Source organism: Schistocerca cancellata, chromosome 7 (assembly GCF_023864275.1).
Source record: "Schistocerca cancellata isolate TAMUIC-IGC-003103 chromosome 7, iqSchCanc2.1, whole genome shotgun sequence".
Classification (NCBI taxonomy): domain Eukaryota; kingdom Metazoa; phylum Arthropoda; class Insecta; order Orthoptera; family Acrididae; genus Schistocerca; species Schistocerca cancellata.
In genome coordinates this window covers 309587900-309606796 of record NC_064632.1, presented here as the reverse complement: position 1 = coordinate 309606796, position 18897 = coordinate 309587900, and the positions used below count along the sequence as shown (strand labels likewise).

At 45.0% G+C, this 18897-nt stretch overlaps 1 protein-coding gene across 1 annotated transcript in view; it reads left to right on the top strand.

The window, feature by feature from the left end:
- Positions 1-367: 367 nt before the first annotated feature.
- LOC126092215 (luciferin sulfotransferase-like) overlaps positions 368-18897 on the top strand; it is a 63757-nt gene continuing 45227 nt past the window's right edge. Inside the window, exons 1-2 of the mRNA XM_049907711.1 lie at positions 368-470; positions 7591-7769. Of these exons, the coding sequence (XP_049763668.1) occupies positions 412-470; positions 7591-7769 (238 nt within the window). The 5' untranslated portion in view covers positions 368-411. The remainder of the gene's footprint in view (positions 471-7590; positions 7770-18897) is intronic.

Here is an 18897-nt window from a genome sequence, read left to right as displayed (position 1 = left end):
AGAATGGATTGGTAGACACGGGCTCATATTGTTAGCTAATAAACAGATTGTAATAATACTTTGAAAGTTTATCTTTTGTGCAAACGTACACTTTTCATGTCTATTTGCATTAACAAACTAAAAGCTGATTAGATTGCAATGTCATTGGTGTTTGTTGCAGGATGATAGTGCAAGTCGTTTACGAGATATCGTATTTTGAAAAGTTTCAACACCGACACTTGTTTGTGCCATTCAATCTGCGTAGTTGCTAGGTACGATGTTGTTATCTTTGCTTTCAGTGTGCTTGTGCGGTCCTTGAGTGCACTGCAACTTGCTAGTCATTTAATGTGTGGCAGTCCAAGCGGTAGGTCGTGAGTGGACGATGAGATTTACCAATGCAGAAAAAACCGATTCCGCGCGGTTAGGGGCGCCATGTCACTAATCGTGCGGCCCCTCCCGCCGCAGGTTCGAGTCCTCCCTCGGGCATCAGTGTGAGTGTTGTCCTTAGCGTTAAGTTAGTTTAAGCAGTGTGTAAGTCTAGGGACCGATGACCTCAGAAGTTTGGTCCCTTAGGTATTCACACACATTTGATCATTTTGCTGGTGGTGTATGAAGAGTGTATGAATCTTCTACGGTATATGAGGCTAGATATCTTAAAAGACGTCTACCACCTCGGCAGTTCTCGACATTTATTTCCCAACGTCTTCAACCAGTTACGTGAAGGTGGCGGTGTAACGCCTACACAACGTAACAGACGGAAAGAAGTGGCTGTAGAAAGGTAGGAAATTAATCTTCTTGCTGCTGTAGAAATTGATCGGCACGTTAGCATCCACATGAGGAAGTGGTATGTATCAAGAAAGTGTCCTGCGCATTCTCTATCGACATATTTTCCATCCCTATCACTTCTCTCTCCATCAAGAGCTGCATGGAATTATGTGCATTACGACAGGATGCTCCATTGCTTAGTGATGAATCCTAAATTACCAATCATGGCCATCGAAACATGCGCTGTTGGTCTGTTGACTATCTCCGTTGGTTTCGTCAGGTTGAACATCAGTGTCCATGGACGTATATGTGTGGTGTGGGATTGTGAACCATTAGCTCATAGGTCCGTGTTTCATAGACGGAACACTGAACGCACATAAGTATCGCGGCCTCCTAATAGACCATCTTCCACGGATGCTAAAAGACGTTCCTCTGCAGACTAGAAGGAACGTGTAGTACCAACATGATGGCTGTCCAGCCCATAGTGCACGAATTGTTTCCAAATCGTTGGATTGGACGCAGAAGACCTGCACATGGTTGGCCCATTCCCCACATTTGACATTGTCGACTTTTTTTATGGGGAACTCTGAAAGACGCTTTCTACAAAGACATACTAACTAAAGCTAATGACATGCAACGTGTTACTGCAGACTGCACGGACATTCTGGTGAAATGTTAGCACGTGTGCAGCAGTCGTTCCGTACCAGACTGGAAGCGTATATTGCTACTGCCGATGATCATTTTGAACACAACCTATGACAGTCAACTGTCTCTTTACTGGTCAGAATCCACATAACTACTGTATGCACTTGAGTTGAACTGTAGTGTGTGCTACCACAAGTGTCGGTGTGGGAACTTTTCTAAATACAGTACCTCGTAAACGACTCGCACTAAAATCTTGCAACAAACACTACTGACATACAGAAGCTCCTATTTTCTTCTTGCCTGAACTATTTACCGTTCAAATTCCACTTCTGCATATGGCTGCACTCCAAATACATTCGGTAATACCAGTGGTGACAAGTGACTAAGACTCTAAACCGGAGTTTATGCTAGCGGTGCGCATGCGCGTGTGTGGGTTCTTTTGGACATGTCCGAATGCCCGAATCACACACACACACACACACTACGTCCAAACTCTAGTGGGAATTAGGTGAAGCTGCGATCAGTGAGGATAATGGATAGTGTTCACTACAGGTAAATGATGTCGCAATTTATCTTGCTATTAGTATGTTAATGTCAATAGGCATTGTTCCTTTTAAAAGTGTGTTTTTGCACAAAAAATACACTTCAGAAGTATTATTACATCCTGTTTATTAGCTAACAACACGAACTCCTGTCTACATCTACATCTACATCTACATTTATACTCCGCAAGCCACCCAACGGTGTGTGGCGGAGGGCACTTTACGTGCCACTGTCATTTCCTCCCTTTCCTGTTCCAGTCGTGTATGGTTCGCGGGAAGATCGACTGTCTGAAAGCCTCCGTGCGCGCTCTAATCTCTCTAATTTTACATTCGTGATCTCCTCGGGAGGTATAAGTAGGGGGAAGCAATATATTCGACACCTCATCCAGAAACGCACCCTCACGAAACCTGGCGAGCAAGCTACACCGCGATGCAGAGCGCCTCTCTTGCAGAGTCTGCCACTTGAGTTTGTTAAACATCTCCGTAACGCTATCACGGTTACCAAATAACCCTGTGACGAAACGCGCCGCTCTTCTTTGGATCTTCTCTATCTCCTCCGTCAACCCGATCTGGTACGGATCCCACACTGATGAGCAATACTCAAGTATAGGTCGAACGAGTGTTTTGTAAGCCACCTCCTTTGTTGATGGACTACATTTTCTAAGGACTCTCCCAATGAATCTCAACCTGGTACCCGCCTTACCAACAATTAATTTTATATGATCATTCCACTTCAAATCGTGCCGCACGTATACTCCCAGATATTTTAGAGAAGTAACTGCTACCAGTGTTTGTTCCGCTATCATATAATCATACAATAAAGGATCCTTCTTTGTTTCTTCTTTCTTTCTACCAATCCGTTCTGTAGAACCTCACATCAATAGCACTTCCCATTTCCGTGGTGTAAGTTTTAGGTGATGCGTCCTGTATATACATGACGTAATAGGAAGTCAGACCTCAGTCGCAATCGGGCATTTAAATAATTGAAATACTGACAAATTAAGATTTGTTCCAGACTGGGACTCAAAATCGGACTTCACTCTTTGCGCTAGTGGCCGCCTTTACCGCTTAGGCTATCTGAGCACACATTCCATCCAACCCAGATTCTCAGATTGAAGTGCATTACACATGTAGTGTACACCGTCCATTATCCTCACTGCTCGCAGCTTCGCCTAATTCCCACAAGAGTTTGGACGTCGTGTGCATCTGTACCGAAGGAATCATTATTAGCCATCAAGAGTATATACAGGGTGGTTCATTGATCGTGACCGGGCCAAATATCTCACGAAATAAGCGTCAAACCAAAAAACTACAAAGAACGAAACTTGTCTAGCTTGAAGGGGAAACCATATGGCGCTATGGTTGGCCCGCTAGATGGCGCTGCCATAGGTCAAACGGATATCAACTGCGCTTTTTAAAATAGGAACCCCAATTTTTTATTACATATTAGTTTTAGACGAACAGTTGGTAACAGGTAGCTTTTTAAAATAAAATACAGAACGTAGATACGTTTGAACATTTTATTTCGGTTGTTCCAATGTGATACATGTACATTTGTGAACTTATCATTTCTGAGAACGCGTGCTGTTACAGCGTGATTACCTGTAAATACCACATTAAAGCAATAAATTCTCAAATTGATGTCTGTCAACCTCAATGCATTTCGCAATACGTGTAACGACACTCCTCTCAACAGCGAGTAGTTCCCCTTCTGTAATGTTCGCACATGCATTGACAATGCGCTGACGCATGTTGTCAAGCATTGTCGGTGGATCACGATAGTAAATATCCTTCAACTTTCCCCACAGAAAGAAATCCGGGGACGTCAGACCCGGTGAACGTGCGGGCCATGGTATGGTTCTTCGATGACCAATCCATCTGTCATGAAATACGCTATTCAATGCCGCTTCAACCGCACGCGAACTATGTGCCGGACATCCACCACGTTTGAAGTACATCGCCATTCTGTCACGCAGTGAAACATCTTGTAGTAACATCGGTAGAACATTACGTAGGAAATCAGCATACATTGCACCATTTAGATTGGCATCGATAAAATGGGGGCCAATTATCCTTCAAAATGGCTCTGAGCACTATGGGACTTAACTTCTAAGGTCATCAGTCCCCTAGAACTTAGAACTACTCAAACCTAACTAACCTAAGGACATCACACACATCCATGCCCGAGGCAGGATTGGAACCTTGCGACCGTAGCGGAATTATCCTTCCTCCATAATGCCGCATCATACATTAACCCGCCAAGGTCGCTGATGTTCCACTTGTCGCAGCAATCGTGGATTTTCCGTTGTCCAATAGTGCATATTATGCCGGTTTACGTTACCGCTGTTGGTGAATGACGCTTCGTCGCTAAATAGAACGCGTGCAAAAAATCTGTCATCGTCCCGTAATTTCTCTTATGGCCAGTGGCAGAACTGTACACGACGTTCAAAGTCGTCGCCACGCAATTCCTGGTGCATAGAAATATGGTACGGATGCAATCGATGTAGCATTCTCAACACCGACGTTTTTGAGATTCCCGATTCTCACGCAGTTTGTCTGCTACTGATGTGTGGATTAGCCGCGACAGCAGCTAAAACACCTACTTGGCCATCATCATTTGTTCTAGGTCCTGGTCGACGTTTCACATGTGGCTGAACACCGTTGGGCATGCCCGTTGGGCATTTTGATCACAATAGCCATACATCAACACGATATCGACCTTTTCCGCAATTGGTAAACGGTCCATTTTAACACGGGTAATGTATCACGAAGCAAATACCGTACGCTCTGGCGAAATGCTACGTGTTACCACGTACTTATACGTTTGTGACTGTTACAGCGCCATCTATCACAAATCGATAAATGTGGTCCAACTAAAACATTCATATTTCTTTAGGTACTACACGAATATGTAATAAAAACGCAGTTGATATCCGTTTGACCTATGGCGGCGCCATCTAGCGGGCCAACCATAGCGCCATCTGGTATCCCTCTTAAAGCTAGACGAGTTTTGTTCTTTGTAGTTTTTTCGTTTGATGCTTATATTTGGCCCGGCCACTATCAATGGACCACCCTGTATATACATATGTGTGTATGTTTCGGACATGTCCAAAAGAACACGCGCATGCGCACACATACACATACACATATACAAACACACACACGCGTTTGCTGGCGGATAATGATTCATTCAGTGTGGCTGCACACTACGTCCAAACTCTTGTGGGATTCAGGCGAAGCTGTGAGCAGTGAGGATAACGGACGGTGTATGCAACATGCATAGTGTGAGACATGTTGAGAATGTTCTGAGACATCGAGGGATCACCAATTTAGTATTGGAGGGCATCGTGGAGGGTAAAAATCGTAGAGGAAGACCAAGAGATGAATACACTAAGTAGATTCAGAAGGATATAGGCTGCAGTAGGTACTGGGAGATGAAGAAGCTTGCACAGGATAGAGTAGCATGGAGAGCTGCATCAAACCAGTCTCAGGACTGAAGACCACAACAACAACAACATATTACAAAACAAACTTGGTTTACATTCAGGAACGGTCGTCCGTCATCATCAAAATTTCGCAGCATACCACGCATATTGCAGCATATCACCGAATATAGGTGCAGGCAATTGACGATATGCGACTGACTGAATTTGTATGCGAACTGATTTACAAGCTAACTCACTATTCCGTTCGATGATGTACGCACAGGTTCTACACCTACTTGTAAAAATAAACGTCTCAGAACTGTGCCAGCAGAGTATGTCGTGGAGGAAACACTTTAATACTTAACGTTAGCAGATCCGCAGACACGTTAGCCGTACAAACCTGGATTCGTTTGTACTCCCCGCAAACCGAGAAGCAAAAGAAAAAGTTCTTTCCTCGCGTACGAATGCGGTTAAAACGGGCTCACGGTGAGAGGGAAAGTACTTCCAAAATTTTGAAGAAGAATCTGATTTTTCGGGGCTAAGATCATGAAGATAATAAATGATTCATTAGGTATGGATAATTGAGTCATATTAAAACTGTTGTTACCATTACGTCGGAATAAATAAGAAAAAGTACCGTCGGCGAGATTCGATACAGAAACCTTACGCTTACGGAAGCTAAGCGTTTACTCGTTCGGGTGCAGATTATTGAGTAATACCAACCATGCAAAGTGAATGAGAACGCCTAAAATTTTCAAACTAAATTTTCTCGAAAACGGTTGAGAGTTGCACCTTCTCGTTCATGTGTTGTGTTGAAGGCCTAGTCGTGCGCTACACACCCTGTCGGAACGAATCAAATCGGCGAGGGAAAGTTCTATGGTTCCTTTGTTAGCAGTTTCGTAAAAGAGAGTGTGAGTTAAAAAAAGCCTCGGTTAGGCTGATGGCGCACCAGCCACGGTTGTTAAAGCGCCGTGTTAATTCGACCCTGGCCTGGCGCACCTTCCTATCTGGGAAGCTAGTGCGCCGCTTGTCACGCTGTATTGGCAGGTACGAAAACAAATGTAATACAGGGTGTCCGAAAAGTCTTTCCCTGATTACATAAAAACTCAGGCTAGAAGTAAGATAGAAATATGGAACTGGTGTCTAATTGTTTACAAACAATCAAAGTTTTTTTTCACACATCAGTAAACTTCCACATGAGCACCCTTGGTAGCACGTAGCTCATCTAGGCGATATTCAATTTCTGTACACACATTAGCCAACATCACTGTGGTTATCCGTTGCCGCAGGGTTTCAAGATCTGGTACATGTGTTCGGTAGACCTCGTCCTTGACATAACCCCATAAAAAGAAGTCTAATGGCGTTATGTAAGGAGAGTGTGGAGGCCAAACAGTTGGCCCATCACGACCAATCCATCGTCCAGGGAAGGTCATATCGAGATAGACACGGACGTCCAAACCCCCATGAGGCGGTGCACCGTCTTGTTGAAACAAGACATCGGGGTGATACTGAAGCGGCTGAGGAACAGCATACAGTTGCAACATGTCCAGATACACTGCAGATGTGATGGTAGCCTCAGCGAAGAAGAATATCCCGGTAATTCGATCGTGCAATAGTGCGCACCAAACATTCACCTCTGGAGCACTCCATGATCTCGCCAGGGGGTTGTGAATCCCAAATGTGCACATTATGGCGATTCACTACGCCACTGACAAAAAAGGTCACTTCGTCGGAAAAGGCAATTCGTCTGAGATAACCATCATCGTCCTCAATACGTGTTAGCATTTCGACCGCAAAATCATATCGACTTGTACTCTCATTGGGCAACAAGGCCTGAACGATGTGGAAGTTTACTGATGTGTGAAAAAAACTTTGATAGTTTGTAAACAATTAGACACCAGTTTCATATTTGTATCTTACTTCTAGCCTTAGTTATCAATTTATGTAATCAGGGAAAGACTTTTCGGACACCCTGTATAATAAACACTGAAATATGCAGAAGCACGAAATACACTACTATAGCACGAGTGAGCGTGGAGAAATTAGGTTAACTTCCGATGCTGGGAGATGACGTTCCGGCGTGTGTGAATGCCACCATTTGAAATGCATTGTGGAATATTTTGACGTTCCGTCCAGTTCTGTTTCCTCAAGTGTGAATCGGCCATAACGCTGACGTCACAACTATACCGCCAGTATACTTCTGAAAACGTCTTCAGAGAGGATTTATTTGTCAGACAGCACATGGGCGCGATGCACTTCGAGCCAGTGAGGGAGCGTGATGGGAAGGTTGTGCTGTGGAGGGCCGACCCTTCGCGCTGCATCGTCACCGACCACTACCGCCGCAACTGGACCTGCGTCTCAGACTTCGAGGTGCGCTCCGACGACGTGTGGGTCGTCTCATTCCCCAAGTGTGGTGAGTAATCCATCACTCAATACATTTACATAAGTGAAATATGCAGTCGAAGTTCGCTGATGGGTCCACTGCATTGCGTTACGTGTGAAGGAAGACTATCTTCAACCTTCAAAAATGGCTCTGAGCACTATGCGACTTAACTTCTGAGGTCATCAGTCGCCTAGAACGTAGAACTAATTAAACCTAACTAACCTAAGGACATCACACACATCCATGCCCGAGGCAGGATTCGAACCTGCGACCGTAGCGGTCGCTCGGTTCCAAACTGTGGCGCTTAGAACGGCACGGCCACACCGGCCGGCTATCTTCAACCTTCATAACGGCCTTAATTCGCCTGGACCCGGAAGAGACGCCTGGTTTCCAAAGCATTAACTGCCATGCCATTATCATCAGCCGACGGAACACCCAGGCCAGGCCAACCTACCCATAAAAGCCCAGACTGTAAGTAGGCTGTTTAGGTTTTTATATTGGTAACGCCACGTAGCGCTCTGTATGAAAATCACTGGCTGTGCTGTGTGCAATCTGTGGCTAGTTTGCATTATATGAAACGTCCCCTTAGAAAAATTTATGAATTACTGTGCTGATAAACCTCTTATATTATTTGCTTTTCAAACAGCTGAGCAAAACTGAACGTACTCAAACATTCACTAAAGTGACACACAATATTTTTAGCGCAACGCAATCTGACTTTCAAAAATCCCTACAAAAGAATGGCCCTGACTAACATTAACCTATACGTTTCACAAATCACTTACCTCACAAAAATCTTGGTTACTCGAACTACTGCAATACAGCGAGCGCCACTACTGCCAGCTAAATAAAAAATTCAAACTACGGAAGGCACTAACTACTGATAGGCATAGTTAGCAAATGAAAGATTTTTATAGAGAACAAACAATGTATTTACCTTAATAGTCATCAAAAGTCATAATATATATAGCAGTTCATGACATCCAGTCTTACAAATTTCAAAATTCCGCCATTTCTCTCCCCACATCCACCACTGCTGGCGGCTCACCTCCAACTGCGCAACGCTATGCGCTGTTAACATCCAGCTGCCCAACACTACAATGGCAGACAACAATGCAAACTAGCCACAGACTGCACACAGCACAGCCAGTGATTTTCATACAGAGCGCTACATGGCGTTACCAATATAAAAACCTAAACAGCCTACTTACAAGACGTTCGATGAAGAAGATTAGACTACATTAGATTAGATGTACTTTTCATTCCATAGATCCACAGTGATATAGATACAAGACACGTCATAAAACAAGAATACACAGAACACATGAGGGCTACTTTTTTTTCAAAGTCCCGTCAATCGTGCAATGGAAACCATGGTGAACATAAAAAATGTTTTAATTTCAACGTTTAGCTAGATCGAGTTACTTCTCTACATGGCCGCCTCTCCGATGTAGACATTTGTCGCCTCGTGGTACCAACCTTACAATAGTCTCTTCGTAGAAGGCAGGTGCCTGTGCTTTCGGACAGTTCTCTACTCTGAAACTTCCTGGCAAATTAAAACTGTGTGCCGGAGCGAGACTCGAACTCGGGACCTTCGCCTTTCGCGGGCAAGTGCTCTACCAACTGAGCTACCCAAGCACGACTCACGCCCCGTCCTCACAGCTTTAATTCCGCCAGTACCCCGTCTCCTACCTTCGCAAAGGCAAAGGTCACGAGTTCGAGTCTCGGTCCGGTGCACAGTTTTAATCTGCCAGAAAGCTTCATATCAGCGCACACTCCGCTGTAGAGTGAAAATTTCACTCTAGTTCTCTACTCTGTTCGCCAGCTTGCTGTCTGTGTCAAAATGCTGTCCTCATAGCCAGCGGTTCATGTGGGCAAAGAGATTAAAATCGGAAAGAACCAAGATTGGATTCAATGGTGGGTGACCAAACACCTCTCTTCGAAGCAGGAGCGTTATTGTTGCTGCTGCAGTGTGCAGCAGAAGCTTGTCACAAAGAAGGACAACGCCAGTGATTTCTGAATCACCCTATCGAATCGCCTCATGCACTTGCTAAATTTGGTCACTGATCGGCATTCGATTCCTTCCCTCAGTGCCTGCACCATGAATATCTGTACGCCCTGCTAAAGAGTTCTGCATCGGTGCCGCACTTTGCTGTCAAAAATGGTTCAAATGGCTCTGAGCACTATGGGACTTTAACATCTGAGGTCATCAGTCCCCTAGATCTTAGAACTACTTAAACCTAACCTAACTACATCACACACATCCAATCCCGAGGCAGGATTCGAAGGTGCGACTGTAGCGGTCGCCCGGTTCCAGACTGAAGCGCCTAGAACCGCTCGGCCACACCGGCAGCACTTTGCTGTCACCCATGACAGTTATGTTCTGTGGCTGCATGGAAATCAGGAGGAAACCCTCATCACGGAGAAGTCGAAGACATCACGCATTTCACATTGGCGAGAGACACTATATTCTTCTATGGATCTTTACGTGTTCATTATGCGCTCAGAACTGGAAAGTGCGATATGACGCGATCGACGGACATACTAGAGACACTGTGCAACACGTATGCGCAAAGGTTTATCGGGTTTAGATGAAAGAGAGACATATGCTAACGTACCTTCCATAGATTCCACTCAATAATGTCGTATAGAATAATATTCTGAGGTAACGCATTTCCAAAGAAGAAAGTCTTCATTACTCAGAAACCTGCAGTAAGATTAATTTGCGCTGCTCACCAATGAACATCGTATAGCTATCCGTTTAAGGAGTTGGGTATTTGACTACTGCTCCACATTATACTTATTACCACCGCGCCGAGTTGCCGCGCGGTGTCAGGCGCCTTGCCACGATTCACGCGGCTCCACCCGTCGGAGGTTCGAGTTCTCCCTCGGGCATGGGTGTGTGTGTGTGTGTGTGTTGTCCGTAGCGTAAGCTACGAGGGCAGTTCAATAAGTAATGCAATACTTTTTTTTCTCGGCCAATTTTGGATGAAAAAACCGGAAATTTCTTGTGGAATATTTTCAAACATTCCCGCTTCGTCTCGTATAGTTTCATTGACTTCCGACAGGTGGCAGCGCTGTACGGAGCTGTTAAAATGGCGTCTGTAACGGATGTGCGTTGCAAACAACGGGCAGTGATCGAGTTTCTTTTGGCGGAAAACCAGGGCATCTCAGATCTTCATAGGCGCTTGCAGAATGTCTACGGTGATCTGTCAGTGGACAATAGCACGGTGAGTCGTTGGGCAAAGCGTGTGTCATCATCGCCGCAAGGTCAAGCAAGACTGTCTGATCTCCCGCGTGCGGGCCGGCCGTGCACAGATGTGACTCCTGCAATGGCGGAGCGTGCGAACACACTCGTTCGAGATGATCGACGGATCACCATCAAACAACTTAGTGCTCAACTTGACATCTCTGTTGGTAGTGCTGTCACAATTGTTCACCAGTTGGGATATTCAAAGGTTTGTTCCCGCTGGGTCCCTCGTTGTCTAACCGAACACCATAAAGAGCAAAGGAGAACCATCTGTGCGGAATTGCTTGCTCCTCATGTGGCTGAGGGTGACAATATCTTGTCAAAGATTGTTACAGGCGATGAAACATGGGTTCATCACTTCGAACCTGAAACAAAACGGCAATCAATGGTTACAGTCTTCTGGGACGCTGAAGGGGTTATTCTGTTCGATGTCCTTCCCCATGGTCAAACGATCAACTCTGAAGTGTATTATGCTACTCTTCAGAAATTGAAGAAACGACTTCAGCGTGTGCCGGCCGTGGTGGCCAAGCGGTTAAAGGCGCTACAGTCTGGAACCGCGCGGCCGCTACGGTCGCAGGTTCGAATCCTGCCTCGGGCATGGGTGTGTGTGATGTCCTTAGGTTAGTTAGGTTTAAGTAGTTCTAAGTTCTAGGGGACTGATGACCTTAGAAGTTAAGTCCCATAGTGCTCAGAGCCATTTGAACCATTTGACTTCAGCGTGTTCGTAGGCACAAAAATCTGAACGAACTTCTCCTTCTTCATGACAACGCAAGACCTCACACAAGTATTCGCACCCGAGAGGAGCTCACAAAACTTCAGTGGACTGTTCTTCCTCATGCACCCTACAGCCCCGATCTCGCACCGTCGGATTTCCATATGTTTGGCCCAATGAAGGACGCAATCCGTGGGAGGCACTACGCGGATGATGAAGAAGTTATTGATGCAGTACGACGTTGGCTCCGACATCGACCAGTGGAATGGTACCGTGCAGGCATACAGGCCCTCATTTCAAGGTGGCGTAAGGCCGTAGCATTGAATGGAGATTACGTTGAAAAATAGTGTCGTGTAGCTAAAAGATTGGGGAATAACCTGGTGTATTTCAATGCTGAATAAAACAACCCCTGTTTCAGAAAAAAAAATGTGTTGCATTACTTATTGAACTGCCCTCGTAGTTTAAGTTTAGATTAACTAGTGAGTAAGCCTAGGGACCGATGACCTCAACAGTTTGGTCCCATGGGAAACTGCTACCAGTATACTTGTTACCTCATGAAGTTTGCTGTAAATAATCAAGCGCAGTTCAAAAGAAGAAGTGGCGTGCAGAATTACAATACCTGAAGGAAAAATGAAATTCGTTACACCACACTAAGGTTGTTTTCATTGCAGAAAGGGGTGCATAATGCTGCAACAACAGTTTTTGATCACTAACTCAGGGATTTAAAATATCTGATAGGAAGAAAAGTAAAATTTCAAAACAAACTGAAAAAGTTTGTTCTGACAACTCCTTTTATTTCGTAGAAGAATCTCTGTTATTATTGTGTGTGAAAGATAGTGGATAGGGATATCGTGCAAATGACTGATGGAACAGACAACCAACTCTGCCATGCTTTCCTTTGTAAACACTACCACCTGCATCTCTTTTATGTATGTTCATGATGACCAAATAATCTGAAAACCGATTTGCGGTTAAATAAATACTACTTGCAGAATACCAGGAAAGCTTTTTATATCAAAATATTTATGCGAACACTTATACCCTTTGTATATTTAGCACGACGGAACAAGCCGCTGGTGCTCTCACTTCTACCAGAGGAGCCTCTCGCTCTGTGACATTTAACGACCGCAATGAGAGCGCGTCGGGGCTCTGTGCGCAGTGCGCCACAGAGGAAGCGGCTCGCTTTGACGTGGTCCGCGCGGCTTCGGGAAGTGGGTCGGCGCGTGCAGCGACGGCGCGGCGTCGCCACCCGGCCGCTGCCGACGACAGACGCTCGTCACACGCGCGTACAAGGAAGTCTCTGTGAGGCGGCCTCGTTACCAGCGATTTTCATTAAGGCCAAGGGAGCAAGTCGCAACAGCGGCGGCTAACGAAGAGCCTAAGGCATTCTTCCTCTACATCTACATCTCTGTCCGTATTTCGCAAACCACCGCAATGCGCATGGCAGAGGATACGTCCTACCGTACCAGTTAAATGGTTCAAATGCCTCTAAGCACTGTGGGACTTAACAACTGAGGACATCAATCCCTTGACTTAGAAATACTTAAACCTAACTATCCTAAGGACATCACACACATCCATGCCCGAGCCAGGATTCGAACCTGCGACCGTAACATGTACCAGTTATTAGTGCTGCTTCCTGTTCACGTATGGAGCACGGGAAGAATAACTGAATGAATGATTCAGTGTTTGCTGTAATTATTCAGTTCTTGTCCTCACAATTCGTACGTCAGCGATACGTAGGGCGTTGTAGTACACTATGTGATCAAACGTATCCGGACACCAGGTTGAAAATGAGTTACAAGTTCGTGGCGCCCTCCATGGTAATGCTTGAATTCAGTATGGTGTTGGTCCACCATTAGCTTTGCTGACATCTTCCACTCTCGCAGGAATCCGTTTAATCAGGTGCTGGAAGGTTTCTTGGGGAATGGCAGCCCATTCTTCACGGAGTGCTGCACTGAGGAGAGGTATCGATATCGGTCAGGCACGCCTGGCACAAAGTCGGATTTCCAAAACATCCGGAAGGTGTTCTATAGGATCCAGGTCAGGACTCTGTGCAGGCCAGTCCATTACATGGATGTTATTGTCGTGTAACCACTCCGCCACATGCGGTGCATTATGAACAGGTGCTCGATCGTGTTGAAAGATGCAATTACCGTAGCCGAATTGCTCTTCAACAGTTGGAAGCAAGAAGGTGCTTAAAACATCAATGAAGGCCTGTGCTGTGATAGATCCACGCAAAACAGCAAAGGGTGCAAGCCCCCTCCACGAAAACCAGACCTCACGACAACACCCCCTCCTCCGAATTTTACTGTTGGCAGTACACACGCTGGCAGACGACGTTCACCGGGCATTCGCCATACCCACACCCTGCCATCGGATCGCCACACTGTGTGCCGTGATCCGTCACTCCACACAACGTTTTTCTACCGTTCAATCGTCCGTTGTTTACTCTCCTTACACCAAGCGAGGCGTCGTTTGGCTTATGAGCAACCGCTTGACTACGAAATCCAAGTTTTCTCAACTTCCACCTAACTGTCATAGTCCTTGCAGAGGATGCTAGTGCAGTTTGGAATTCCTGTGTGGTGATTTGCCTATTACACATTACGACCCTCTTCAACCGTCGGGGCCGGCCGGGGTGGCCGAGCGGTTCTAGGCGCTTCAGTCTGGAACCGCGCGACCGCTACGGTCGCAGGTTCGAATCCTGCCTCGGGCATGGATGTGTGTGATGTCCTTAGGTTAGTTAGGTTTAAGTAGTTCTAAGTTCTAGGGCACTGATGACCTTAGAAGTTAAGTCCCATAGTGCTCAGAGCCATTTTTTGACAGTCGTTGAGTCCCATAGTGCTCAGAGCCATTTTTCAACCGTCGGGGGTCTCTGTCAGTTAAGAGACGAGGTCGGTCAGTACACTTTTTCCCTTCGCGTGGATCTAGGGATGTTTAGGAGTGTGGAAATCTCGCGTAAGGCCGTAAGAAACAAGTCAAACCTAATCACCTGACCACGTTCGAAGTCCGTAAATTCCGCGGAGCGCCCCATTCTGCTCTCTCACGATGTATGATGACTACTGAGGTCGCTGATATGGAGCACCTGGCAGTAGGTGGCAGCACTATGCATCTAATACGAAAAACGTATATTTTTCGGGTGTCCGGATACTTTTGATCATATAATGTACATCCGTAGAGTCATCATCTAAAGTCGATTTTTGGAGCTTTGTTAGTAGTCTTTCTTGCGATTCTTTACGTTTATCTTCAAGAGTCTTCCAGTTTAGCTTTCGATCATCTCTGTGACACTCGCCCTCGGGTCAGAGAAATCTTTCACCATTCGTACTGCCCTTCACGGTATACGTTTAGTATCCTGTGTTAGTCCTATTTGGAACAGGTCCCACACACTTGAGCAATATTCTGGAACCGATCGCATGAGTGATCTGTAAGCAATCTCGTTTGTAGACTAATGGCATTTCCCGAGTATTCTACCAATAAATGGACGACTACCACCTGCCTTGCCACCAACTCAACCTATCCCAGTCATCTAACCGGAAACCTGTAGTTTAACGTGAAATCCAAAGCAGGTGTCGTGTCTGGCGACTCTTCACATCGTCGGCAGGTGAAGGCTAGGTTAAAACCAAGACCGAAAAATCCGTGTTCCGAGTGAAATTCTATCCCATGACCAATTCGTTTTCAAACACGCGCTTTACGACTCCACTACCACCATCACTCCCACCCCCAGCCCCACCTTAAACAAAGGATATACCTGTTAGTGACTGAATTATGACAGCAATTTCAATTTTTAAAGTCGGTCAATAATTATATGAAATATAGAAAATCAAAATTTTGTTATACCTGGAAGCAGTCTCATAGACAACAGCAACTGGATATGTGGATCTTGGACTATAAACCATGAACCATAAACTGGGTTAGTTGGTTAGTAATATACACTGCTGGCAAAAAATTTCAGCACCCTCAACGACAAGGTCATATTATTGATAAGAGATGGGACAGGTAGTTCGTCATTTTCGGATATATTTTCAGACAAGATGAGACATACAAAAATGGTTCTGAGCGCTATGGGACTTAACTTCTGAGGTCATGAGTCGCCTAGAACTTAGAACTAATTAAACCTAACTAACCTAAGCACAGCACACACATCCATGCCCGAGGCAGGATTCGAACCCACGACTGTAGCGGTCGCGCGTTTCCAGACTGAAGCGCCTAGAAGCGCTCGGCCACACCCATGAGACATACATGTCACAGTAAAGGGTGCCCAAACGTGAGCATCAATAAACAATGTAGCCCTCCCACAATGCCTCATTGGCGGCAATGTAGGCATTTCTGACACGCAAACGATCATAAAGGTGCCGAATGGCATCCTGAGATAGACTGTCCCAAATATCTTGCACGTTTTATTCAATTCGTCAATTCATCATTTCCCATACGTATTCAATCGGCGAGAGATCTGGTGATCTTGCTGGGCACGGCAGCTGTTGTTCATCACGAAGAGAACGTTGCGTCGCTGCAGCCATATGTGGACGTGCATTGTTCTGATGAAAAATCACATCGCCATCCTGTTGTGGCGTTCGCTGGGTTATTCAGTGGTTTGGTATTTAACTAATTTTGTAAATGGAAATGATAATCTTATTTTATTACATTGAGTAAATACTAAATAATTTTTCTCCTGGCTAAAGATTTGATCAAGTTGCTAAAGAACTCCAAGTTAACGTCGTGTTAAAGTGTTGTCTGTAAGTTGTGTGTCACTAAATCACAGTTCATACAACAGATTCTATACAACTATTGATTAAGATGGAAGCAGTTATCTTCAGCAAAATGATCATTAAAACCACCGAATATCAGCCGCGCACAACACTGACATATGTTATCTGAAACAACATTCTTCGCAACTCGTGCGTAATTAATTTCGGCTCCATACATCAGCTACAAAAGTTTCTTATAAGGATCGTGCTATGAGCACTGTTTTTAAAGAACCAATCTGATTCGAATCATTTTCATTAAAATGAGTTCGGGGCCACCGGTGAACATTTATTTTTACACATTTGTATTACGTTCAGCATTTATGTCTGCAGAGTTGCGTAATTAGAATTTGCCGCTGTGATAATTGTTAAGATGGCGGCAGACAATTGATAGAGACTTTCTATTGTTAGAGCAAATAAGTATTTTAAATGCTTATTGAACTTAACAGAAACTCTACTTTCGTATTGTGCACTATTTAGACTTCATCAAGCAAACATTTGATTTGTTTCTAAGGAAAACACAGACAAACACGCGATACACATCGCTATCATCAATGGTTGCGCTCGTTGCAGCGGAAAGAAATAATTAACACAGATAATGCTTACTGAGAGAGGAATTAGAGTTACAAATAATTAATCACTCATATTTATAATAATAATGAACTCTATTTTCAAGTAATAACTAACAAATAATTACAATTTCTTAACAGACCTCAGTTTGATATGCGTCTTGCGTGCTGAACCTACAAAAGCCAACCAACAAAAGGTGAAAACAAAGGAAGACAAACGCAGATCATAAAAGCACTTTACAATTATCATTGTCTTTGTATGATACACATCGATATGTCCAATTATATCATAGAATATTATATAAATAATTAATTCACTATTTTTTCATATGTCGAATAGATGTTTGTAACTGCCAGAGGCACAATTTCCTCTCGTCGCACTGTAGCCAAAAATTTATCTCGTGGATGCTACACTGTCATAGAACCGGCAGTAGCACGGACGTAACAGCCTGTGCAATGTAGTGGATACTGGTTGCTCCACCTTGCAGAAACACCAAACGTGACTGCGAGTCGTAACTGATGTCCTCCCACACCATGATGCCTGCGGTGGTGGGGCCTGTCTATCATGGCAAATGCACGCTGGAATAGGCAGCTCACCATGTATACGTCATACATGTTTACGTCCGTACTCGCATACAGACAGAACTTACTCTCATCACTGAAGCCGACAGAGTGCCTTTCCACTCTCTAGTAAACTCTTTCACGACTCTAGAGTAGCCACACTTGACAGAGTCACGGTGTCCAGAGGTACACGTGATATTAATCGTGCTGGAAGCAGACGGCTCCCAATGGTTCATGATGGCGCAACAGGTGCCCGGGTTTCGTCGATGGATGATGTTCAGTCGGCCACTACTGCTCACACAATGTCTTTATCTTGACGTGCGCCTACTACGCGGAAGTCTAACAACTGATTTCCATGTGTGTGGATTTCCACAAACAACTGTAGAAAGCAAAGATACATCATAGTTACGGTGTGTTCAATATGTTTAGCAATTCGTCGATATGTCCATCCAGATTCCCATAGGTCCGCAATGAAACCCCATTCAAACGGCTGAAGCTGTTCAATAGGAGTACGTACTCGTCAGTGGGACATGGTTGTATCCTTAAATAAATGTTACAAACAATCCAGAATGAGATTTTCACTCTGCAGCGGAGTGTGCGCTGATATGAAACTTCCTGGCAGATTAAAACTGTGTGCCCCACCGAGACTCGAACTCTGGACCTTTGCCTTTCGCGGGCAAGTGCTCTACCATCCGAGCTACCCAAGCACGACTCACGCTCCGTCCTCACAGCTTTAGTTCTACCAGTACCACGTCTCCTACCTTCCAAACTTCACAGAAGCTCTCCTGCGAACCTTGCAGAACTAGCACTCCTGGAAGAAAGGATATTGTGAAGACATGGCTTAGCCACAGCCTGGGGTATGTTTCCAGACTGAGGTTTTCACTCTGCAGCGGAGTGTGCGCTGATATGAAACTTCCTGGCAGGTAAACACTGTGTGCCAGACCGAGACTCGAACTCGGGACCTATGCCTTTAGCGAGCAAGTGCTCTATCATCTGAATTACCCAAGCACGACTCACTGTCCAGACGGATAAGTTCATCGTACATCTCTCATTAACTTCTGCGTTTTTTTAAAGCAGTGTTACTTGTCTGTTAGCACTGACAACTCTACGCAAACGCCACTGCTCTCTGTCGTTAAGTGAAGGCCGTCGGTCACTGCCTTATCCATGGTGAGAGATAGTGCCTGAAATTTGGTATTGTCGGCCCACTCTTGAGATTGTGCATCTCGGAGTATTAAATTCCATAACGATTTCCAAAATGGAAAGCCCCATGAATCTAGTTCCAGCTACACTCCTGGAAATGGAAAAAAGAACACATTGACACCGG